The sequence below is a fragment of the Larus michahellis genome, chromosome 1 (genome assembly GCF_964199755.1).
Source record: "Larus michahellis chromosome 1, bLarMic1.1, whole genome shotgun sequence".
Classification (NCBI taxonomy): Eukaryota; Metazoa; Chordata; class Aves; order Charadriiformes; family Laridae; genus Larus; species Larus michahellis.
Genome location: NC_133896.1, coordinates 99,944,522 through 99,970,490, shown reverse-complemented (window position 1 = coordinate 99,970,490; position 25,969 = coordinate 99,944,522). Strand labels below are relative to the sequence as shown.

At 41.8% G+C, this 25,969-nt stretch overlaps 1 protein-coding gene across 12 annotated transcripts; it reads right to left on the bottom strand.

The window, feature by feature from the left end:
• Positions 1–2,554: 2,554 nt before the first annotated feature.
• Positions 2,555–25,073, bottom strand: NXPE3 (neurexophilin and PC-esterase domain family member 3). 12 transcript variants are annotated; one of them, XM_074596348.1, is made up of 9 exons: positions 24,959–25,073; positions 23,502–23,554; positions 22,033–22,125; positions 21,425–21,637; positions 18,760–18,848; positions 12,461–13,221; positions 10,417–10,490; positions 6,723–6,929; positions 2,555–5,797 (listed from the first exon to the last, which is right to left on the bottom strand). In XM_074596348.1, the coding sequence occupies exons 5-9, from the start codon at positions 18,799–18,801 to the stop codon at positions 5,247–5,249; spliced, it is 1,635 nt and encodes a 544-aa protein (XP_074452449.1). In that variant the 5' UTR covers positions 18,802–18,848; positions 21,425–21,637; positions 22,033–22,125; positions 23,502–23,554; positions 24,959–25,073; the 3' UTR covers positions 2,555–5,246. The 12 variants fall into 12 exon arrangements, with proteins under 12 accessions (XP_074452449.1, XP_074452456.1, XP_074452438.1 ...); XM_074596355.1 differs by having other exon boundaries at positions 22,033–22,122; positions 24,959–25,057; XM_074596337.1 differs by lacking the exon at positions 18,760–18,848 and adding an exon at positions 23,782–23,892 and having other exon boundaries at positions 24,959–25,033.
• Between the last annotated feature and the right edge of the window lie 896 nt (positions 25,074–25,969).

Below are 25,969 nucleotides of genomic sequence, written 5' to 3'. Positions count from 1 at the left end.
TTTCAGTGTGCTATATCAGAGGCGTGACTTTTTCCCACATGACTGGTATCGCCTTTGGAAGCCTCCACATGACCAAATCCCCTACTTTCTTCCTCTCCCTGATGTCACAGAGCAAGACCTTCGCACGTTGTCCCTCCTTCCACCCCATCCAACCCTTACTGCTTCCCCTCATTCCCATTTCCCCTCTAAGCCTGCCGGGGGCCTGGTCTCACACCCCACTGAAGAGCAGCTTTGCAGCCTCTCTTCTCCGTTACGGCTAAATGAAGGCTGACGTGGGTGGCGCACGATGGCAGTACACTTCGCTTTCAGTTTCCAGAGCGAGATGCTGGGAATAGGGTACATGTCCTTTGCCCTGTTAGCTACTGGTTAGCTGGTGGCATTGGCAAGAGCACCTCTTTGTTTCGGAGGAACGTGAGATCAGCACCCTAGGTCACGGGACCGGCCATTGCCCCCTGCCCTGCCTCCTTCAGCAGTCACCATCGAATCAGAGGGGGAACAGAAAAACAGAGCAAACACTTAGCAATACTTCTGCAGTGTACTCTCTTCTAGTTTCCAGGAATTCGTAGTTTGGGGATTTTTCTCAGTCAAACAGGCTATTTTTCCCTATAGACATAGGAAACCAGAGCACAGGGTGATGCACCCTGCTTACTTCTTTCCCAGCTGTGAATCCTGGCTGCAATGTAACTCCAAGGCAGCCCTGTAGCCGTCCCCCAACTCCTCCACCCTGTCCCTCCAGCCAGACCAGGGACTCCCCGGTCTGCACGCTGCAGCCACCCTCTCCCTCTCCCCATGACCCTGCAAACACAGCTCTCGTGCTCACGTGGCTGCCCTACAGCCCCTGAACGCACCGGCTGTCTTACAGGACAGATCTCTCCTCAATTTTTCTTCCATTACTTAAAGTAAAAACTGTTCACAAGCTAGAGAGGGAATGACCACACCGCACCTCCTCTGGTCTTCATGCCGCTTTTTCACATGAAGTGGCTTAAGGATTTCCCGTTGGCCAGCTGGGTTGCAAAAGTCCTCAAAGAAGGAAGCCTACATTACGTTCAAGCTTTTATTGTGTGTCAGGCCTGACACACCGACAACAGGAAACATCAGTCAGGCTTCTGCTGCTTGCACAGATCACTCCCCTCCAAACGCACATCATCAGGGGGCAAAAAAAAAAAAAAAAGACTTTTTGAAGTGATTTTAATCTGTAAACCATAGTGTGAAACTTCTACCCAACACGCAGAAGAAAATTGTGATAGGTCAAACTAAGGGAACTACTACGCAACTATAAAAATACAAAGTATGTGGGGTTGCGTCAAGCAAGATAAACTGAGACTAGATGAGATGAAACAGTTAAGTAAACTTGCCCTCTTTATTAGGAACTGTTTATTCTTTGAGCTTTTTGGCTACTTAATTGTTTTTCTGATCACATCAGCAAAAAGACATTAGAGCCTTCTTTGTATCATAAGCATTTCAATAATATGCATATAACAGAAAAAAAACCCACAACTTTGAAAACAAGTTCTTCATCTAACAGACAGATAAGAGTCCTTTGCTGCTACCAAAAGATAACACGAGCCTTCCGAACAGTCTAAATATGTATGAGCAGAAACTAAGCATTAAGTGACCTGGCCTTAAAAAGTGCTTTATAAATTAAATACACATTTGTGATTGAAGTTTTTTGCTGTTACTTAAACTGTCATGTACGGAACAATGTTTTAACCCACAGTTCTGCAACAAAAACAAAGCAAAACCCCAACACCCTCACCCTTCCCAGGAGACAATTTCAAATCTTCAGTTTTCTCTCATATATATGGAATTGTCATCTGTAGCACATAAAAAGTCATGTAGAATCTTCTGGTAAGCAAAGTTCCCATTTTTAAATGCTTACCTCTAACAAGCAAAAACAATGAAAAACAATACTTTGAATCTCGTAAAGCAGAGCTGCAACAGTGCTGCGTAGCAGATGAAATTAGAAGCAATTTAAAACTTGAAAAAAGGGCAACTTCTGTTTTTTACCCTCTCTTTTCATCAGCAATTCAACGAACTTTACTAAAATTCTAGAACGTAGAAATCAGCCTAACACGATATGAGAAACAAGATTCTCAAAACATCAAGTGCAGAAAATCACTGGGTATCAGCCTAATCTGTAAAATGGAGCTTACTTATTTTATAAATAAAATTGCTCTGATATCTTCTGATAAACACCATAAAAATACAGTCTTTTTCACTGGGATTTGAGTGAGCTAGATTTTGAATAAAGAAATTAAAAAGGAAAAAAAATCCCTGTATTGAAAGGTTAATAATCAAAAGGCTCAGGACAAGAATGAAATTATCAAAAATTATATAAATTTCTTCCCTTCAAATGAAGAAAACGGAAAGAAAAAGAAGATGGAACTTTGAAAAATCTCATGAAATAAATTTTTATGTGTAAAGGAAGATACTTAACTGACAACTGAGAAATTCCTTCCCAGTCCTGTTTCATATTAAGCAACTTAAAAAATAACCAACCTCTTAACCTAAGTCCCTATTAAAATCCATGTAGAAGCTTAAAGGTTTAAAGAAACTCATTTAAAAATATTTTATTGCTTCTATGTTTCCATATACAGTACATACACAACTAGTGCAACTGGCAACAAGACAAGAATATAAATGAAAAATCATTTATAGTTCAACTGAATGACATATAAAAGCATAGTGTCCCCAGTCTTCATCTTAAAACATAATTAAATGCTCATTTTCTCCCTTTCTCCTCCCTGTCTATTCCAGAGCCCAAGGAAATTAAATACTGGTCCCCATTGCAAATCAACTGGCAGTTTCCCTCAAGTTGATTACCTAAAAGTTAATCTGTTATTAAAAAATTAATCTAATAGGGAGAGGTTCTACCAGAAAGCAATTAGACATCATTGCTAATAGCAGTCGTGTTCTCTTTTCCTCAATTGTCAAAGCATCCAAAAACCACATGTTTCTCTCTGTCGTGGTTCTTGGTAGCTAACAGCGATATAAAGGTGCTGTTGAAGAGCAGCAGTGAGCACTGCAACACTCAGAGAAGAAACACGCCGCCCCAACACTCTCACACATGGTACGGCTTTTTGAGGAAAACCAAAGGGTTAGTCCACAAATTAAGTAGTTTCCTTCAAAGTAAAATATGAAGTCTTATTTTCATTAACACTGTTTGGATAGATTTGGTATTCGGGATGAAAGCCTTATCCTCTACCTATTTGAAAAAAAACACAGCTGGAAAAGATGAAAGGTCATTTTGCATTGTGGTGGTTTACCGTCCCAGACCTGAATTGGTGTGATCTCTTTTTAGCAGAGGATAAATTTCCATGAACACGTTAAAGAAAGAATCGTTACCTGAAGCTAATGCATGGACAGATACTACATGAGGCAGTCGTCATTAGGAACAGGCAAACTGGACCTCCTTAGTTCTGATTTAAAAAGCTAAGAATAAATGCCATTTCAGTGTATGCGACTCCCCCATTTTTAAATATTTTAAAATTGGTAAGTCTATAGATGGATTCTACTGACAACCTTTACATGCTAAAAGCATTTACATTTGTTTTTAAAACAGTTCTCAGTTGTCCTTTAAAATGAACAAACCAAAAAACACTGTTCCTGTAGCCATTAGCTTTAGCTCTCTTGGGGCTCCAGCAATAAGAGCACAGTCTTCCTAACATAGCAGCAAACCTGGCAAGGAATAAAACATTTCTAATATGAAGACATCGCAGTTATTCCACTCTGTGCAACCTACCGATTTGCCTTATTAATTTTTATCTTCTAAGTTTGCTCACAAACACTCAAATTCCATATTCTCTGTAAGCATGATGAGCTTCCTCAGAAGAGTTCCACTACTGTTTTAACACATTTCGCAGTAAAGCCACTGGTAAAGACAACCTTTGGCCCGAGTAGCACCAGAAATAAGACAACATGGAACACTTCTCTGCTGTTTAATTTGGGGACTGAATTTAATCGAAACTTTGTTTTTAAAGCGCTCCTAGTTAAAACTATAGCCAGGCCTCTATCAAATTAGCAACAGAAAACACCACACCAAGAGGCCCAAGAGCCACCTGCTTTCACACCAGCAAAACCGCAAATGTTTACCAAGCATCTGTACCAAGGGCCACCTTGTGTGTTTTGGCTTTTGGGTACGATTTTTTGACCCTTTATACTGGCAGCAGTGAAACTCATGAATAAGTGCTAAAACTGCCAAACACAGAAGGGGCATCACTGCGTGGCCTTGACACCAGTGTGCGCCGGTTGCTGTTACCCATTGCCAAGCATCATCAAGTGCATTCAGGCCACCTGGCTTCTCCATATGGACACAACGTATGAATGATGTAGAAGAGTAATTATGAGAAGCCTAGCTTTGCAGGAGCATAACAGAATAGCTTTATCTTACAGGGAAGGGAAACACCTTCATTAGCAGATGCTTCAAGTAGGCACGCCTGCAACTTGAACTCGCAGAAACTGCCTGAGACAGCGTCTTCACTGAGGTCATAATACGCACATTTCTCCATCACAGATAAATCAAGAAGTAGACAGTGTATCAAAGCTCAGAAGAGATTCAGTAGTACAGAAAACCAAACTAAAATGTCTATTTGCACTATTTAGCAGCCATCTACTGTAAACACAAAGGTTGCCTAACTAGAATGCTCTATTAAATTTCAGCCAATTCTTGATGACTTAATACTATAGATATTTTGACTGTGCTTCCTTGATTAATATTCGTGATTTTGATATACTCCCTTCATATTTCTAATTAGGACTTTGAAACAAGAACATTGTGCTTCCCTGACATACAACTGGAGGGGATGTCCCTCAAACTGTGGAATGTTGAAAGACTGCTCTCAAAATCTTTCCCAGGCTTCACACAGAGTTCTGAGCAGCAAGACTCTGGCAACAGAATCAGTGTCGTATGGATTAAATCAAGTATACAGTGTAGATAACCAGTAAAGCTAATAACCCACATAATTTCTTATGGATTCCTGTCAATTTAATTTAAGGTGCTCTCTAGTAATCTCAGGTATGTATGATCAGGCTGAAAGAAATCAACCTCGCAGGAAGATGTGGCCTGAACGGCCAACTCCTCTTTACCACCCTTCACAGCTACCCAGAGTTAAGGCCACCCTACTTATACTGCATGCAAGTACAATAGCCAGAGTTCTTCCATGCCATCTGGCATAATTCCATAGCTCTGACAAAGAGGAACTTTACTTCAGTCACAGCAAAAGATGACATAGGGATATCCACTTGTGCTAAGTTTGCAGAGGGCACACGTAAGATAAAAATGCATCTATTTGATTTTTAACAATGACTTCTTTTGGGTGCAAGTTATGTGGCAAGTAATGAGCCAGAGACATCTCCCAAGCATCCACAAAGTGCACAGCAATCCCTGAGAACATTTTCCTCATGACAGAATCAAGCTGGAAAGAATACCAGTCACTGTTAAAGAGGCTCACTTCTGGCCCAAGCTCCTGAACATTAGCGGTTCTGATGACGATTAAAGTCTTGGGACTGCGATCCAGCAACTGAATAATTGATCTCCGAATGTTCCTCAGCCGCCGGATGTACACTTCCACAGGGAAAGTGCTGAAGTGGGACCATATAGTTATGGCTATTACCGTGTTTCTCCCACCCACTATGCCATTCAGTTCGTTGGCAATGTAGCGCAGTTCACTGCTAAAGACCGTTGAAAAGCGAATGGGTGGCCCGTGACAGCGGAACTTCAATAGGATATTGTGCTTCAGGTCCACAGACATGAGAGGGCCCACGTTCTTAGGACTCCCGAGGTTAAATTCCACTAGATCTGAAAACCCAAGAGCAAGCATTAGTGAAAGACAGCCTAAGAGATTAAAACTATCAACAGGATGCTAGGACCACAGGGCAAAAGTAGCAGTAGAGAAGGAAATTTGAACATAATTCTAAGAACTCTAAAATGAAACAGAAGATGAGCATCCTACACGTGCTAGCTACGTATTTCAGAGTGGAGTTTATGGGTGTTGAAATTTGCAAGACAGAATACTTGAACTTCACAAGGCTGTCAATGCATTTTCCAAGTTTTCCAAACTATTTTCTGCTCTCTTTCTCATAAAAAAGAAATTTTCCAAACAGACTCCTTCAGTCATTGTTGCCCTATGAATCCAGCGTTCACAGGAACACTTCTGACTTTAGGACTCCATTAAATTTAAAGATGACTTAAACTTGTAGACATTAAAGAGTCTCCAAGTCTGTGTTCCACACAATTTACCTGCTTTAGGGGCAAGGGAGAAATATCAAATTGGCTACTGAAATTCTGTTGTTTAAGTTAAAGTAAGGGAAACACAAGAAAGGGTCCAAAACCAATCAACAGTAATAGAAGTCATTTTGCTACTTTATTCCAAAATTACTTGTGTTACTGGGATGCTGCAAGGCCTTACACAGGCACCCTAAGTGACTTCTGCCGTGCCCCTTGGGTGGCCACCTTAACTCACAGCCACAGCAGAGGTCCTCACTGGTGAAAAGCTTTACAAGGACAGCTTTGCAGATACCTTGTGGCCCCATTTCCAAGGCCTACATGTTTCCAGTGTCTGCTCAAACATTGGACTAACTGCCTTTCTGCCAGCATTTCTGATTATGATTTGTCTTTCCTCTTCCTTTGTTTTGTCATTCAGTAAGATCAACTCTGTGTCAGAGATGGGAGAAATAAAGCTTTGCAAGGGTCTATAAGGACAAAACCAACCAAAAAAAATAACCTGGAACAAATGCTGTCAGATATTCAAACCACTGCCTTATTGTAGAGTCTCCAAACAGGTGGATGACTTTTCCTTGCAAGCACTTGGTTATATCATCTGACTTGTTAAAATGATGGATCCAGTGTGTTCTGGACCTCCACTCGTCTTCATAATAATAACCAGAAGGGGAAACTGTAGGATCTTCATCTCTGTCCGTATTGCTTGACTCTGGAAGAAAATAATTCTTTGAAATTAACACGCAATAAAACCAGTCTCCGTAACCTTCATGGACATGTAGCCAGTGATGTATGAACATCTCTAGTTTAAAGCGAAAGAGTATGCTCCACCAAGTAGATTAAAAAGCTTGATGCATCATACTTCCATAAGCCCAAGGAGTTCACCTCCTATTTCTGCAGCAAAATCTGCAACTACTGACAGAGTTGGATGAACAATTACAATTTAACTTGGTTTAAATTAAATGGTATCTCTGATGAGAAAATAAAATATAGTAAGTACCTGACAGAGAATCATAGAATGGTTTGGGTTGGAAGGGACCTTAAAGACCACCTAGTCCCACCCCCCTGCCATGGGCAGGGGCACCTCCCACTAGACCACGTTGCTCAAAGCCCCATCCAGCCTGGCCTTGAACACTTCCAGGGATGGGGCATCCACAGCCTCCCTGAGCAATCTGTTCCAGTGTCTCACCACCCTCACAGCAAAGAATTTCTTCCTAATATCCGATCTAAATCTACCCTCTTTCCGTTTAAAATCGTTACCCCTCGTCCTATTGCTACACTCGCCGATAAAGAGTCCTTCACCACCTCTCCTGTAGGCCCCCTTTAGGTACTGGAAGGCCGCTGTAAGGTCTCCCCAGAGCCTTCTAAGTCTTTCACACTTAGATAGAAATGCTCAATCGTGAATGCTTGTAAAATGTAGAGAGGAGCACAGGCAGAAAGATCACCAGAGCCCCTCCTTCTTCCAGCCTGGGCCAGATCCCACCGTCCCTCGGCTGCCAAGACCCGCAACCCGCCCCCTGCCAAAGCGCGCTGCTCCCCTCTAGCGGCCGGCCCACAGCCGGGCAGGGGCGGCGGCGCTGACCGCTGGCGCTCCTCCGCCTCCGCAGGCTCTGCCCCTACAGCGCAGGACACCAACCCCCCGGTAACAATCTGATACCACTCCAAAAAAAAAAAAAAAAAAAAATTAAATATCCGTCTATGGAATAAAACACAGACAGACACTCCTCCTCCAACCACACGTGCTAGAAGAGTGAAGTCTGAAGCATAAAGGCTCCAAAATGAGGAAATGCCAGAATTAAAGCTATGACTAAGAATTTCATATGTGCCCTTTGAATGTATGAATTACAAGAATCTCTAATTCCATAGATTTCATACCTTCTCTCTGCTGTCTATCCCCTTCCCCTTTTACTGCCTGGGATAGGCTAACCTCCAAGGAATAATTAAACTACACCAGGGAAGCTCTGTTCTGCAGGACACCTATTTAACTCGCAGAAGTTGGCCGATACATTGCAAGCAAGGGCCAGAGATTACAGGAAGAGAAGCTGCAGTCTCACGGTTATGTCAGTCAAACATTGCCACGTTTCTCTTAGTATCCAGTGTGATAATAGTGCATCGAACTTCCATGAGGTTGTTATACAGGTTTCTCCTTTACCACGTGTATTCAAATACCGAAAAGCTGAAGAAACATGGGGCAGTTCCCCGGCACAAACACCAGCTGTTTAAACATTTTTTACCCACCTTGGCGTGGAGACGACCTGTTAAGAACAGTCCCTGGCCTGTCCTAACTTGCAGCTGTTTGGGAAAGCACACGTTACCACAGCCAAAATCATGCCAGGGACCACTCCATGTAAAAGTGCAGGCAGTGGAATTCCAGTGCCTAGAGGCATCCTCTAGTAGATGCTTCATTATAACACAGGTGTAGCCAAACGCTAAAACACTCAAAAAACCAGGCCATAAGTATCTTTAAACACCCATCCCTAATAGGCATTTCTGGTCTCACAGTTTCTATACAATATTCTCTGTGTCTTGCATTGGTAGATGTTAACCTCCTGAGACCTCACAGGGACGCTGTAAAAAGCAAACTACTATTATGTTTGTATAACATGAAGACGATAATCATGAGTACTACAGAAAAAGCCATTTAAAAATTTTATCTTTGGATGATTCTTTAAATCAGGCAACAGGACCAATGAAAGAGGAGAAAAAAACCCAACTACTAATGTTGACTCATCCAATATGTATGAAACAGGAATCCTACAAAGAAAAGGAAAACACCCTTCATATGGTCATGTAATTAAAGAGTAATTCATAATGTGAATTCACAACTTTGGTTCGTTTGTTTCTTAAGTTCTGATGTAAAAACATTTCCATTTTTACCTTTTAAATTGACTCCTAGACCACGCATATATATAAAAATGCTACTAGAACTAAACCTAATACCATGATTTCAAATCTGTGTATAGTACCATATCAGTTTGGCTCCAGAATTCAGAAAGCCATTACTTTGGGATTTCACAGAAGAGAGTAAAAGCTCCAATCCTAATAGTTACAAACTGAGAATAGAAATAAAAGCTTTTCTTTTAGAAAAATAAAGTTTTAAAAATCAACTTGATCTACATTTACCCCCAAACAGAAAAGTATATGCAAAAACAACAGCAGAACAATGAATTTAAGGGTGCCATCAATCCTAACAAATCTATACATCCATGATCATTATACCAATGTATTATTTATTCAGAGACTGTTCTTAGAAGGAATTTCCCTGAGGAATACTGCGCTACTCCTACCAATCCTTTCTAACCCATCATTAATCTTCAGGAAATGCAGGCAGGCTTTGATCATCTGCAACTCCTGAAAAAGGGTGATAAAAATCAAATTTCAAATTCGCAGCAGTTTCTGTGAGGAAATATATAAGATAAAAGAAGCAATGAAAAACATGTCATCTCAAGGATCCGGAAAAAGAAAATGGGGAAAGCACTGCTGGCCTAAGAGCAGCACTCTATTTTTTTTTATTGTTTTTTTTTTTTTAATGAACGGCAAAACTAAAAGGAAGAAATGCTGTAGGCTGTTTTCTGTTAAGACTTTATTGCTAAGGTCAGGAACTCTACCTTTAAAGTCTCCTACAACCTTATAGAAAAAACACCTGAAAAGCTTTCAATTAAGAAGTAATACATTATGTATCACATTTTACACAGGCTTTCTAGAGGCATAAAAAGCATGCATGTGGATATAAATGAGATAAAAATCTCAAAGTTTAACTTAGTACAGTCTCTTTGTTCTTCTGTTTTTAGACAGGGTACAGAACAATTAGGTTCTGGTCCACAACTGTAGGTACTGACATCCTGTGGTAACACAAATTATAGTAATACTTAAATGCAAATTGTCAAAATCTGTTAGACAAAATTTGTAGCAAAGAAAGAAATGCTAGAAAAAAGACACTTTTGCCAAGAGAACAACCTTTTTTTTTTTTTACTTGTTTTTTGCTAAAAATCCCATTTGTGTAAGGAATTTTAGACAATTTTGTTATTAGTACTGAACTTACATTACAGTAACACCCAAAAGCCCTCATTTTCTCAATACAAAAAGTTAATTTATATTCTGTGCTATGAAAACAAACAAATGATTACCTCATGCATGTTGGGTTTCTTATAAATTTAATTATGAATTACAAACAAGAATCTTTATGAAGTTCACTTTACCTGTAAATGCCTTGGGCTTTACAATCACTGAATCGGGTCCACTGGAGAATATCGGCCTTTTGATGTTCACATCGCTTGAACAGAAATTAATAGTAATAATATAGTAAGGCACTAAAATTGCAGGTAATATTAATCTCATTTTTTCTTATTCCACTTCAAATAAGCACATAGGCCTCACAACAAGAATTTTTAACTGTTAAATTTACTCTACTTCCTACAGTTGAATTAATTCTGTATTAATTTCCTCAATTAGTATCACTGTTCTGAAGCAGAATTCAAAATTTCATAGCACTAGGACACAAATCTTGCGCGCACTGTTTCTGGCACAAACCTAGATAAAGCCATCAAGCTATCAGAAGTCTGCAAGAAGCTTTGGGGGATTTACCACAAAGATAGGAAGTTGCCAAGCTTGTGGTAGGTGTACCACTGCCAGGAGACAAAGCACTGCACGGGTATGCTGCAGCAGCAGCTCCCAGCTCTGCCAGCCCTCCATAGGTGCTTACCACAGTAAATACCTCTGTTCAGGTATTTACCTTTCAGCCCCCATAACCCCACAGCTTGCTCCGCAGTACGTAGCGGAGCTTGTGGCAGTCCAGCACCACCACCACCTGCGGTTCTGGCTCTAGACAAGGCTGGCAGTGGTGTGTCCTGCCTGTACCAGTCAATGTCCAACCAACTTCAGAGATCTCCAGCAATAAGATCTTCCAGTAGGGCAGCAATTTGCTGAATACAGAAACAAAGCTCATTCCCCTAAACACTAAGTGACCTCAGAAGTACTTGTTTGTGGACATCAATGCAGTCTAATCATTTTGTGTTGGACACATACCACTATTGTACAGCTGTGAGAGATGCAGAGATTTAATTCTAAGCTCTTGTTCTGTCTTTTGTTGCTGTTTTTAAAGAGAATCCCTGTCTAATGTTTTTCTCTATTTAAGAAATAAATTATTTGGAATTTCTATATGCCATTTCAGTCAAGGATCTCAGAGCTGAGGGAAACAAACAACAACAAAAGAAGCAAAAAAAAATTCCCACTCCCATTTGGAAGCATCACCGACCACTGAGGCACAGAAAGCCAAAAGACCCACTTACAAACTTGATAAAGAATAGCCAAAATCCAATCCCACTGATACTTTTGATTTCTGGTCTTCAGGTACAAACATGCACACACACTTTCCTAATTAACCTATTTGGAGCTGCTACTCTAAAAATCTTTCCTGATTTAAGCCTCAAGTGGACATACTGCTGAAACACTTTCCTTCAACACCTTTTTTGGAGAGCAAGGCAGTACCCTACAACTACAGTTCTGGCACTACACAGTAACTAACTTTGTCTAATTTCGGCTGAGGGTATATACAGAAGCAGTCCTACCACATCTACCCATGCTCTAAGAGACGTATCTTTTTAAAATGCTGAATGCAGAAGAAAAAGATGATTGTGAAACTAATTTCATTTGACACTTTATATAACATGCACAGATCATTTCCACTTGCGCAGGTATCGCTCAGCAATTTGTTGTACCAGGTGTTTTCTTCCTGAGTGACTTAAAATTATTCATAAAATTTGAAAGTCATACTGAGCAACAAGCAACATGTGGCGTTACATGTGAGATGACTGTTGCTGAGGATAACAGCAACTGGTATTTTGTGTAAAAATAAGCCTAAACTCTGGACCTTTTTAGGTAGTTCAGACTTGGCCACAAATACATCTCAAAGTATTGCAAGCGTAGGTATGGAAACAAAAAATAAGGAAACAGACCCCCAAACCACCACCAGATTTAGACAGCATGCTCTTGTGATATTTAGCAGGTGCACCAGGGTTTAATTCAATGCATAGAGAGAGAACTACACTCCAAGTTTCTTTAGTTTCAGGTTACTGTGTTCTTGCATGACTGAACAGAGGGAAAGAAAACATTCAACAATTCACATCAAACACCTGCTCCTGCAGATACACACCTCCTCTAAGACAATGTGTCATATTTTAGCAATAATCTAAAGTTTGTCACAATTACTTGGCCAAGTATATATAAATTCAACAACATACATACCTTTGGAAGAAGAGGCTTTCCTCTTGTGTCAGAAGACCTTTTTGATATCCACCCTTGGCATGGTTGATTCGGCTGGCACAGGACAGTTTTCGGGGCTTATAACAGAACCATGGCTCACCTGTGTAGAGATCTGTGAAGTTACAGACCGGGAGATCTCCAGGCAAGCAAACATTGCACTCAGTGGTTTCTGAATACCTCCCAGACTTGAATGAGCTTTTGAAATAGACTCTGTCTGGCCTTTCTTCTCGTAAACGTAGGAGGACTTGGATTGCTTCACTTGGATGGACAAGTGACACAGAAACTTTGACCTCTCCTGGCCAAAGCAAGGTAAAGAAGACTTTATAAAGGCCGTTATGGCAATCTACAATCCTTCCTGTTGCTCCAGCTTTCAGCAGAGGAGAGTGAATTCGTGCCTGTAGGTAGTCTCCACCATACTGCTTGAGTTTTCCTTGGAAATCCTTCATACGAACAAGCACCTCTAACTGATCACCCACCTTGAAGAACCCGCTGGGTTTCACAATCATGAAGTCACTACTTGCAGGATCAGTGCTTTGTACAAAGGCAATTTTGCGACTGGGGGGTTTTGGCCACTTTATTGCAGCAAGCAAGGATTCCTGCTCCGCTTGTTCTCTTTTGGACAAAGTCTGCTGCTTATAATCACAGTAAGGCTTCCTGGTAGTTTTGGTTGTCTGTGATAGAGAATGCTGGACATTGTTTTCTGTTATCCAACTTGATCCTGAAACTGTGTCATCATCCAGGTGCTGTAGAGGAAAAAGATTACCTGAAACTGTGCTATTAAATGAAACACTACGAGTAACAGACGTTTGTCAGGAAAGGATCCTAAGAATCCTTTGCTTTATAGAACTTTGAATCTGACCAGATGAAGCAACTTTACTAGAAGACACAAATCTATCACTTTCACTGTGGGCTTTCTAAAGAAACAGGTGGGCAACCTGGGTGACCCTGCTCTGGCAAAGAGGCTTTTATATAAATCAGGCCAAATATTTTCTGTGGCAGTATTTTGGCTACCAGTGTATTCTGTAAATATCAGCAATGTGGAAAAAGTTTCAAAAGGTTGTATGAGTAAATAGTAAATTGTATCTCATGTTTCATTTTCTTACTGTAGTAACATTTTAGTCTTAGAGCCCAATGAGGTCTAATAGCTGCCCAATATAATGCAAGGAAATAGGGCTTCTTTGAGCCGTTGCACTGCAGATGAAGCTGATGCTCCCCCTGCACATGCCTTCTAGAGAAGTCTGCTGCATGTAGCAGCTGCAGTCATTTACTTGGTCACACTCACATTGCTTCTTATCTAATTATCTGAAATACAGGTTTCTCTGTAATGTACAGATTGAAATAAATGGAGGAAAAGAAAAGAATGCTTCAGGAACAATGAATTCATGAACTGGTGGGCAAGTAAAATAGTCTAGGACAAGCTAGGACTAAACAGGGAAAAAAAATTGTTTATTTTTAAGATTTTAAAATTTATATACAGCTCCTTCTAAAGCCAAATGAAACACAACCAGAGCATCCCGTTTTTTTTTAAGAGTTTAAGAGTTTAAAAATTAAAATAGTTAAATACAATGCTAGACTAAGAGAGGGGGCTTCTGCTGTGACTTGAGATCAGTGTCCAAAACTATATTCTTATGCAAATAACGGGCAGAGATACCATCTTCTTTTTGCAGGTTTGCATTAGGGAAATTCAAAAAATAGCACAGTCTAAGACTCCAGAGCTACCTGTGAGACTTCTAATCAGCAAATCCAAACTTTCACTTCAACTATGCACAACATCAGCAGTTAAGGAGTACTTAATTGTCAGGTGTGTAACTTACCCATACTCGTATTTCACAGAGAAGTAAAATACGTCAAATCATTTTTCAAGCAAAGATTTGAATGATACAATGCACCGTTCACATGGCATCAGAGAACGTGCTAGTTTAGATTTGAAAGACGGATAAAAAAAATTAAAAGTACACTATTTGATTTTTAAGATCATTGTACTTACCAATATCATAGTGTTCTCTGTTTATTTCCTCCATAATTAACTGCTCAGCAACATACTAAAACTCCCAGCACTTACATTACAGCCTTAATTATTATTATAAACCTTTCTTAAGTCTGTTGAAATATCACCTAGAATACATGTACATACTAAGTAGTTCCCCCACACACTATATTTTACTTGAATTTGCCAGTTTATTAAAGTCATTTGAACACCACAGAGATTCAATATATTTTTTAGAAGTAAACCTAACAAGCAATAGAAACACACAGGCTTTTGAAGCCTGTTACATAAGAAGTTGGTTTTGATCAGCTTAAGAGTAAGAGGATAATGAGCACAGTAGGCTGTAGGATGGATACACAAAATCTTATCTGTTTGATATCCATGTTAACCATAAAAATCTGAAATTCTAAATTTTTACATTTTATAGTTAAGATGTAAATTGATGGGTACCCACAGATACACAGAATGTTTATTATCACAATAGAAGCTTTTGCTTCTGGTTTACATTTCCACCCAGGATTTAACAAATTTTCCCTGAAGGGCATCTGAGGTAATTCATAATTATTTCTATTTTCCATCACAGCAGGCAAAAATGCAAATGTGTCACTGCACATTGCTTTTATTAATCCAGTAAATTTCAGGCAAAACTGAGAATGAATCTCAGGCACAGTCCTACTTTAAATCTTGCCTACATGCATTCTTGAATTAAGCCAAGATTCTATTTTTGGATACCTTCACAACTTCTTCCTTTCACTTGCTCATGCATATACATAACACAGAAAATACTGCATGGAATTATTTTTAAGAGTTAGCTATATATATTGATGCATACAACAAGCTGGTAACCGTGTCTCAGTCAGGAGAAATATTTAAGCATTTACCAAAGAAGGGGTGGAGAGGGAGAATGTGTCTTTGATTAATTTGTGCTCAGTGTAAGCTCTCAAGAGAAAGTTTCTATATTTCAGTTGGTTCTTCAATGGTTGGTACTTCAAAGAGGCGTGGTGCATGCGAAAAAAAATCCTTTCAAATGAAGATGAGAGATGGGCATCAAAGAAGGTCTTAAAAACAGACCTATAACTATTTTAAACGTTCTATAAATTCCTTCAGGGTTCTTAACTCAGTCTTTCTATCAGATACGTTGAAGATGTCATTTATGGCCTAGTTAGCCTTTCTGAAGTCTTTCCAAGGGCCTGTCTATATCTACCAGTGGAAAAGGGTGCAGAGAACACCAAGCCAACAAACTCATACACTCAGAAAACACAGCAGAGACCACAGTTCAACGTCTCTAAAACACTCCACCAACACAGCCTTTTTAGCAAAGCACCAGGCCAAAGCTCTTCACTTTTATGCAGCTGAGGTCCTGGACAAGCACTGTCACTTCAACTCCAGCATCTCCAGGTTATGACCCAGCAGAATAGATCATACCACAGATATTTCCTCAGTCAATCTTCAAGGGAAAAAAAATAATAAAAAATCCCTATGAAGGTAAAACCAGAGCTTCTTCAACATCATGAAAGACCATTCTTTCTGTAGCGTCCTTCCTCATCTTTACAGCCCTCTCCCAAGTCCAAACACGACCATGTATTATTGCATGAATTGTAAGCTTACATGTGAAAGTAAACTACATCATGTATGCTATTCACAGGAGAAAATATTACAAAGATTCCATTTTACAGTTAAGGCAGGGAAAGCTTCAGAGTCAATTAATATACTGAAGATCCTTCACTGAAATTGAAAAGCTTTCTAAACCATCTTCCTTTCTTAAGTACTTCCCAGGCTCATCTCCAAACAAGTACTCAAGCTCACCTATCCCTATGGATACACGTGGCTTGCCCTGAGGCAGATTAATAGCTTAGTGTGTCCCCACTCTATTCCCTACCCTCTCTTTCACTGGCACTTCCAAATTTCTCTGGTTCCCATATGTTAACAAGTCATACTGAGCCCATGCAGAAGTGTGGGCTTTCTACTCTAGTTAGCAGCCAAAATAAAATAAAATTTCTTTAAGTAGGGCAGATAAAGAACATTTCTCAAGATTTCTCAAGAGTCCTCTTCCTTTATCTTATGACACAGATTCTTTTAGTTTTTAATACAATCTCCACGTTGAATAACACTTGCCCTGCTTTGCTTATTTGCACATATACTCCATTCAAGGTGTCTTGATTTTGAAAGCAATTACCAAGAGGGTTTTTTTGTTTGCTTGCTTGGCTTTTTTTTTTTTCAGTTTGTGGGAGGGGTGTTGTTTTTTGGTTTGCGCTTTTTTTATTGTTTTTTTTTTATTTGCTGCATTCTGAAGTTAACCAGAACCCAAATGTGTAAGTTAGTGGATGTCTGACAAGTAAGCAGGCAGGACAGAATGGATTACGTGTCAATTAAGCACAAACAAATCCACAAGCTGTTGCTGGTACATGAAAGATGTCATAGAAAGGAAAGAAAAAAAAGGAAGCTGTATTTTCTGGAGAACTAATGAAAGTTTCAGCTCAACTACTCAGCTTTTAGTATTCTCACTGCCAACTAGCAAAAATTACATAGAACACAGAGCTCCACCCAAGCAATCATGCTCTCAAAGATATTCTAGAAGGGTCACAAGTTAGACCCGTGAAAAACACCTGTCCTCAGTTAAACGCAATAATGTTGGTGGCTGATAAGAAATGTTGAGTATTTCAATTGCTGCTGAAAAGCTGGAAGTCATAGAATCATAGAATCATTTAGGTTGGAAAAGGCCCTTGGGATCATCGAGTCCAACCATCAACCCCACTCTACAAAGTTCTCCCCTACACCATATCCCCTAACACCACATCTAAACGACACATTCAGGGATGGTGACTCCACCACCTCCCTGGGCAGCCTATTCCAGTGTCTGACCACTCTCTCAAAGTCCAATATTTTCCACCAGCTCCAACTCTTAGCTTGGCCTAGTACATTCAGAACAATTGCTGTAAACCTGCACGTCTCTAACATTAGAGCAGGAAACATCACCGGAGATTCCCAGGTGACAGGCAGAGGAGGGGGAAAGTTCCAGTTTGCCCAATAGAAAGTCTCAATTGACGCAGCAGACAATATTTGAAACTGAACAAACACCAGTTACTGAAAGGTCAGTCATCTTATTTTCAGTAATTTTACACTCTAGGTACTTCATCCCTATTTGCTGTCTAAGACAGGCATGAGATCAGTTTACTGTCTCTACTGTCTCACAGCACTGAGTGGGTGCTAAATTAGTCTAAACGTCAAAGCCAATCCTAAAAAGCCATCACCTGGCAGACAAACGTTCCAGCAATAATCCGAATAAGATGATGCAGTTATCTGTTGTAGGCACCTGCAATTTAGCAGCAAAAATAAAAAACTTTGTTACATAGTTCTTTTGTTCACCTTCAGGTGTTTGTTTCTATATACCATTCCTTCATCCTTGCAAGAAACTTGCCCTCTCCCCATACACTCTCTTTTCTAAGTGCTTTTAAATAAAAGAATGCTCACAACCAATGCTGAAGTCACTTTAAAGGCAACTGGTACAAATATACAAACTCTCCTGCATCCTAAAGGCATGATGTTGCCCCTTGGCAACAACCTGATACTTCGTGGAAAATTATTGAACCTTTTATCTGTCTGGCTGTGTTTGCAAAAAAAAAAATACATTTCTTCTGGTGCTATAATGCAGTGATCCACTGTGGACCTCAAGGGAGGAGTTACTCCATACTAAAAAGCAAATTAAACAATAAGCAGACTATCAAATGTTTTGTGGACAGCTTGATTTTTTGGGTTTGTTTGTTTTTTTAAACGTAAGGTAAGAAATATATAATTCTGACATAGGTAGGACTCTTGAGAGTGTATGATTAGTAGCTTAAGGATTCAAGAGGGAAGATTCCAACACGAAAAATTATAAAATCCTAAAGAGAAAGAGCAGGGAGGCAAGCTAGGGGCTAGCTGATAATTGCCTTAGTTCTTTAACTTTAGCCAGATAGATTAGATGATCTGGGGATGAGAAGCAGGTCTGATGCATTCACAAACACATTTTCAACAGTAACAAACAATAAGCCCTCCTTCCCGAGACTGAATGGATTTGGTAACAGGTATTTTGTGAAAGCTTTCTAAGACTGATCTCTGAGTGAAAAGAATGAGCACACTAGACTGCCTGGAAAGCTATGCCAAAGACAGAGACAAATACCAGAGCACAAAAGGCAAGACAACAGAAGGGGTCAGAGTTGCATGTTACGGCATAAAGATTTACCAGCAAAACAATAATTAACTGAGTTTGGGATATCAGATATATAACAGTCAACAAAGCCATGCAGATACTTACCATGAATAGCAGCAAGAAAAATAGCACAGAGTGAACACCCATATTGCATTTTTCATTTCACTCTCAAAGCTCTGTCAGAGCCCTTTTCTCTAAGGAATGTAATTTTAAAAAAGGAAGAAAATAGTCTAAGGTTCAAAATACCAAAACTGTTCTTCACAGAACATCCTAAGCAAAAAAAAAAAAAACAAACCAAAAAAAAACGGCAAAAGAGAAAACAAAAGAAAATCTACGTTCTATGTTACACAAAAATTACCATGCTACCTCAAACCAAAGGTCCATCAAACACGGTATTTTAATTTCCAGCAGTTTCCAACAGCAGGTATGTGGGAAAAGAACACAGGCCAAACTTGCTATACTTCCTCCTGAAGACATAACCCAGTTTCTAGCACTTTATGGCTTAGAGACCTATTAAACACTAGGGTTGACATCCTTAAGATGTAGTATCCCCTAAAGGATTTTTCTTCTATGAATTCATCCAGACTTTTAGCAGCTACACAGTCTTACTGCAAGGACTTCTGCAGCTTTGCTGAAATCCACGACACACACACCCCACCCCACTTCCTTTGAATTCAGCATCTGTAGTTTTTTAGTGTCTCCACTAGTACTGGAATAGGCAACAAACATTCATTCTTTAGTTATTGATCCTGTTCCACTTGTGATTTTAGACCTCTCAAACATCTTCCTTGCCCTTATCTGAATTCAAGTGTATCTTTTAGGGAGTGAGACAAGATTTTACAACCCCTCTTTTGGATCATTTCACGTGGGTCAGGAGAAAAAACAACTCTGCAAGCAGGATACACACAATTTAAAAGCATAAAGCAACTATCTATTGGCTAACATGCATAAAAGATAGCTAGAATTTAATAAGGCATTAGGCTAAGCATTATTATTAGAGAGGTGGGCCCGAGCAAACCTTATGAAATTCAACAAGGCCAAGTGCAAGGTCCTACACTTGGGTCGGGACAACCCTCGTTATCAACGCAGTCTGGGGGATGATGTGATAGAGAGCAGCCCTGCGGAAAAGGACTTGGGGGTACTCCTGGATGAAAAGCTGGACATGAGCCAACAATGTGCGCTTGCAGCCCAGAAGGCCAATCGCATCCTGGGCTGCATCAAAAGAACCATGGCCAGGAGATCCAGGGAGGAGATTCTGCCCCTCTACTCTGCCCTGGTGAGACCCCACCTGCAGTACTGCGTCCAGCTCTGGAGCCCTCAGCACAAGGACATGGGCCTGTTGAAGCAGGTCCAGAGGAAGACCACAAAGATGATCCGAGGGCTGGAGCACCTCTCCTGTGAGGACAGGCTGAGAGAGTTGGGGTTATTCAGCCTGGAGAAGAGAAGGCTCCAGGGAGAGCTTACAGCAGCCTGAAGGGGGCTTACAGGAGAGATGGGGAGGGGCTGTTTGCAAGGACATGTAGTGATAGGACGAGGGTCAATGGTTTTAAACTAGAGCAGGGTAGGTTTAGACTAGACATTAGGAAGAAGTTCTTTACAAGGAGGGTGGTGAGACACTGGCTCAGGTTGCCCAGAGAGGTGGTGGAGGCCCCATCCCTGGAGACATTCAAGGTCAGGCTTAACGAGGCTCTGAGCAACCTGAGTTGAAGATGTCCCTGCTTACTGCAGGGGGGTTGGACTAGGTGACCTTTAAAGGTCCCTTCCAACCCAACACATTCTATGATTATGCTCACCCACCAAATGCCGCACTGGACAGTCTCGCCAGGCACGCAGCCAATGGGCAGAGTCAGCCTCAAAGGCTTCCTGGAACCAATCCTCCATGTTTTAATCTGTCTTGAGTTTAGCCTGGGGTTGTTGACTAATGCAGTTTGAAAGTGCCTTTGCACTACAGTGAAAAGTAAAATGAAGAAATATGCAAGTCAGACACAACAGAGGGAAAATGGAAAAGGCAAAGAAAAGTTGCATCAGTACAGGCTGAAGATAACTAGCTAGCCAACAGCTCTGCAGAAGACCTAGGGATTCCGGTGGACAGCAAACCGACCACGTGTCAACAGCATAGCGTTGTGGTAATGAATTAACAAGAGCATAACCAGCTGATTGAGGAAAGTGATGATTCCCCTCAACTTCACCTTGGTGAAGCCATATCTAGAACACTGTGTCTGGATTTTGAACACCCCGTATGAGAGTCTAACTGGAGAGACCAGCTAAGAACCCCTGAGATGATTAGGGGACTGGAATTACATGACCGAAAGGAGACACTAAGGGGGATCCAGACCTTTAAAGTCTGGAGAAGACTGAGAGGGGATCTAACTGTAGTCTTTCACTACCTAAAGAGAATTTATAGAGGAACTGGAATCCGAAGTACTTACTAAAAGGACAAGAGGCAACTTCCACCTGCACATAAGAGAAACATGCCTCTTTATGAGAGGGGCGTAGCACTGCAACAGGCTGCCCAGGCAAGTTAGGAAACCTGACCATCCTCGCAGGCTGTCAAAACTCAACACAACAATACCCTGCACAATACAAGGTAATTTTGAAGTTACCCATTTGAGGAGGGTGTTGGATAAAATACCTCCAGACATCCCTTCCAGTCTGAGTTTTCTGTGATTCCAAGTTGTAGCTAAATGCTGTCAGTCACAGCTCTAACCCTACACTCAAAAAGGAATAATGTTGCTCAGGCCCTCCTAGAGAAGAAACAGGCTCCACTTACCTCTACCTGAAAAAAATTATGGACCAGCACCACAATAGCCAGTACTGCCATAAGCAGGCAGAAGATTTGCAATTTGAACGAGTCACGCCACATTGTCCACTCATCTCTTTCCCTCCCATGTTAGATGCTGCCATGACTTCCGTTCACCACAAACATGAATGTCATTTTGTCTCAGTAGCATACAAGAGAATTCAGCTGACTTCCACTTCATTCCTGCAAATGTATTTGCAAAAATTATATTAAGTCCTCAAAATATTGTTAGAAATAAAGCAAAGTTTAACACTAAAAGCATATAAATCGTGGAACTTTGCATGGCAACTATGAGTACAATGAAACTGTTAAAACAAATTTTTATGGCCTTAATCTGAACAGTACTATCTATTATGTTACTTAATTCTCTTGGGCATATCAAGGCAAAACCTTATCATAAAGCCATTCTCACTAGCATTTGATACAAACAAAAAAAGCAAAAGAGCGCAAGATTTCTTTCTGACAACCAAAAAACCAAAACAAATAACCACCACCCCATTTATCCATTAGGTCACACTATCATCATGAGTCCAAGACTTTTAGCAGAAACTTGTGGGTTTAGACATCTCCCTATTTACCTGATTAAGAGATTCCAACAAGTTGTTATTAAAGACTAAGGTCTGAAGCAAGTCTGGATAATCAAGATAAAAGATACTTTCTCCAGTTTTCTGCTGGGAAGAGGGGAAAAAAAATAGCTGTAACACCTATTGGTTAAACAGGAGGTATCTAACAGAGTTGAATGCACTAAAACTGAACCTCAGGAATCTGCTGTGATATTAGACTGCATCCTCCCTATTGGTTTTTGGTTTGTTTTTTTTTATAATTCCTTTTACATTATGTATCTTATGCAGCTCTAATGGTAAATAAGTAAACTTCTGGGAAGAATGCAAGGTGCTGGGTTTTGGTTTTGTTGTTTGTGATTTTTTTTTTTTAAGGAAAATATAATAAAACTTAACAACCGTTATTAAACAGTGTCACAGCTTAATACTTGTTCGGTTTGACTTTCGTATCTTCCTTCTTTTTTAGAGGGGCAATTTTAGGGAAGTCACTTTGCAAGCAAAAAGGGTACCATTCTCGCAGAAGGAGAAGCTCTAAACTTGGAAACAGACAACAGATGGCAAGGATAAACAGTCAAAAGACACCAGTCTCGTCAAACCTAACATTCTCAAAGCAGCGTTACTCATACCATCCACCAAGTGCAACAACATAATCAAACGATTAGATAAACTTTGCATAACTTTCTATAAATAGTATAACTGCAAAGTTATACTATTTATTAAGATTCTACGAAGAATGCTGCATATATGTAAATTAGATATAACGATACATTAAATATCAAAATCAGCTAACGAAATCATTCATTACAGGAACATAGACTAGAAAACTAAAATATATTACTGGTATAACCAGGACAATCTCAAAATAGACCACACATGAAATTGCTTTACAAGGATTACAGGGATTATTACTTCAAATGCTTTGCTGAGAATCACAGAGATTGTATTTCTGACTGATGAACAAGCAATGAAAGAGCAAGATGTCTGTTAAAGTAAAGGTATCAAACTGAGAACATGCGACAAAACTGCAGCTTTGTTGGAACAGTTCTGAGCTAATACAAAGTATTAAGTTTGTATAAAATATCAACTCAGGTTTTACATAACTGAAAACAAATATATTTAAATACATTAAAATGCTAATTTAAGGCGATGTATCACCATTAGAGGAACAGAAACAAATACATTAGAGAAAAAGAACGTTGCTAAGAATTGTCTTCAAATCACTGAAAACTAAGAGAATGTCATTTCATATAACTAAAAAGGCCACAGAGAACACTGCCACGTATTTTTCTTCAAAAGTTTTTGTCCATAATTTTCTGTGTTTCAGTAAACATCACATGTCCTAAAACATTCAAATATACAGGTTTAGAGCTTTCTTTATACTAAAGGCCTTAACATACTCCCAGTTTCATCATCCCTGAATAACTGATCTAGTTCATTTTTTTACATAATGGAAGCCCGTAAGTGTGCCAAAAAGCTTAGATTCTTACCCTATTCCTGGACCATTCTCTGAAGCCATCCACACAAAAGGACAAAAATAACCCTGGAAACAATACAGAAAAACCAAACATATATACACATATATAGAATATTTTTTTTTTTAATAAAATCTTATACATTGGTGATTTGCTTGCTGTGACACAAAGTAACATGGCAGTTAAGACTCCTCACCTGCAAAATTAGTTTTTTTCTACAATGACCAGGGAATTTTTTTTAAAGGTATTAAAATTTTAACTTCAGTCCTGTACCTTTGAATTTTCTGCTACTTACTGTTACACGTTACTCCTCTCAGCTTTGTTCCGTGTTATTACTCGCCCAAGGTTAAAACCAAAAACCAGCTCACTGATATTTTTACGAACAGCCTTCAAGTTCTCTTGCGCTCTGTTACAGGGTTGGAGGTTTTGTTGGTTGGTTGGTTTTTTTATGTCATTAAATATTGTCAGCTCCCCGCCCCAATACTTCTCTAAGCCGGCAGCGCTACAACAGCCCGCGTTAGTGCAACCCCTTCAAAGGACTGCCACGCACACCCCTGAGGCAGCCCTGCCACCGACTCCGTTGAGGCACAAGCTTCCCAGGCCAGTCGCGGGGGGGGGGGGGGGGGGGGTGTGAAATCAGATTTGCGGGTGTTTTTCCTGACTCGGCCTCGCTCCCCAAGGAGCCCCTGCGGCACCGCTGCCACGCCGAGGTCGCCGCAGAGGGCTGGCGGCAGCCGGGCTGTGCCCCAGCTCCCTGCGGCGGTCCCGCGACAGCAAAACAAGCGGCCTCTGCTCCGCGCTCACGGAATACACACCCAAGGGTAAGGGACAGGGACAGGGATGGGGCGGGATGAAGAGAATAACAAGCAAGCGGGAACCACGCCGCTGCCGGCAATGTAAATTGTAAAGCTGCGTTTTACCGCTGTGAAAGCGGGTTTCTATCACCGCCCTCTTCCGAGGCTCGGCAGCCCCGCAGGTAGCAGCCCGGGCACAAGCCGCGCGGCCGGCCTCCGGCACCCTTCCGGGTAGCGGCACAAGGGGCAGCCCCTGAACCGGCAGGAAGCAGCTCCAGCCGCCGCCGAGGCAAAACAACAGCGAGCGGGCAGGCAGGGCGCCCCTGAGGGGCAGGCGGGCCCAGCAGCGGGGAAGCAGCACCGGCCGCCGCTGCCGGGGGGGAGATCTAAGCAGCACACCCCAGGAACCCCCCACCTCAGCCGGACACCCGCCACGGCGCCCCAAGGCCGCCGGGCCTCCCTACAACTGCCCCGCTGCCGCCCTTCCACCACCACCACCACCGCAGGCCCCGCCGCCCCACACCCCAGGAACCCCCCACCTCAGCCGGACACCCGCCACGGCGCCCCAAGGCCGCCGGGCCTCCCTGCAACTGCCCCGCTGCCGCCCTTCCCCGCTCCCTCCCTCAGACCAGCAGCGCCACCGCCACCGCAGGCCCCGCCGCCCCCGCGTCCCCTCACCGCAGTGCCCCAGCCGTGCCCCCGGGGCCAGGCGGCGGCTGGCTGTATATCCATCGGCCCCCGCTGCCCCGCCTTGCTCCCCGCCCCTGAGACGCACGGCAGCGTCTATCGCACCACCTCCCCTCCCTGCCCCGCCCGGCGCCAAACAGTCGCAGATAGCGGCCGCCGCCCCGGCCAGGTGAGAGAGGGCGGGCGGGCAGCTGGTGAAGGACGGGGCCCCGAGGTGGGGGAAGGATCTCCTGGTGGGTTTTTTGCAGCGGTGACTACGTTGACACAGTGATCCTATGGGGGAAAAAAATAAAAGCATAACGCGGCACGCACTGATTTCTGGGCATCCTTTTTTGCTGAGAGGGGCCTCATAATCTCGCCCTGGTGGGGGTGGGGGGGTGGCGGCAGCTTCCCTGTAATTTTTGAGGCACGGTAGGTGTAGCCAAAGAAGCCGGCATGGGGGGAGGCTGGTGGAGAGCCCAGGCTGATGGCCTGGGTGGCATTACCAGGCTCCTGTGTGCGGAACCTGCCCGGCTGCACCCCCAGTCAAGAGACAAGGCTCTGACGGCAGCCATCACAGCTCAGACAATGCTGAGCCTGGGCCTGAAGGTGACTATGGGAGGGGGCTGGGGAAGCAGCGTTTTGAACAGCAAGAGGGTTACGAAGAGGGGAGAGGCAGGGCCACAGGCCAGCTGCAGGGGCTGAGCTAGGGAGATGGGTACAGGACAGCAGAATTGGGCAAACCCTGCTGCGTTAAAGGCAGCACTTCAAAATGCTTGAGGAGATGCACGCGGTCAGTGTTGAGTTTAGCGACCTGCGCTTCCAATCTGGTAACAGGGCATCTGCAGTTGGATTTGCCATCACTTGTAAACGCCGTGTAAATCTGGGAATACCTCTTTCCAAAATACTCACCTGCTAGTAGTTGTCTGCATGAGTACAGGTTCAAGGCTCAATCGTACTTTTACTAAGGAATACCCAGCATGCTTAAAACCAGGAAGAGAGACAGAGCAGCTGAAGTATTCT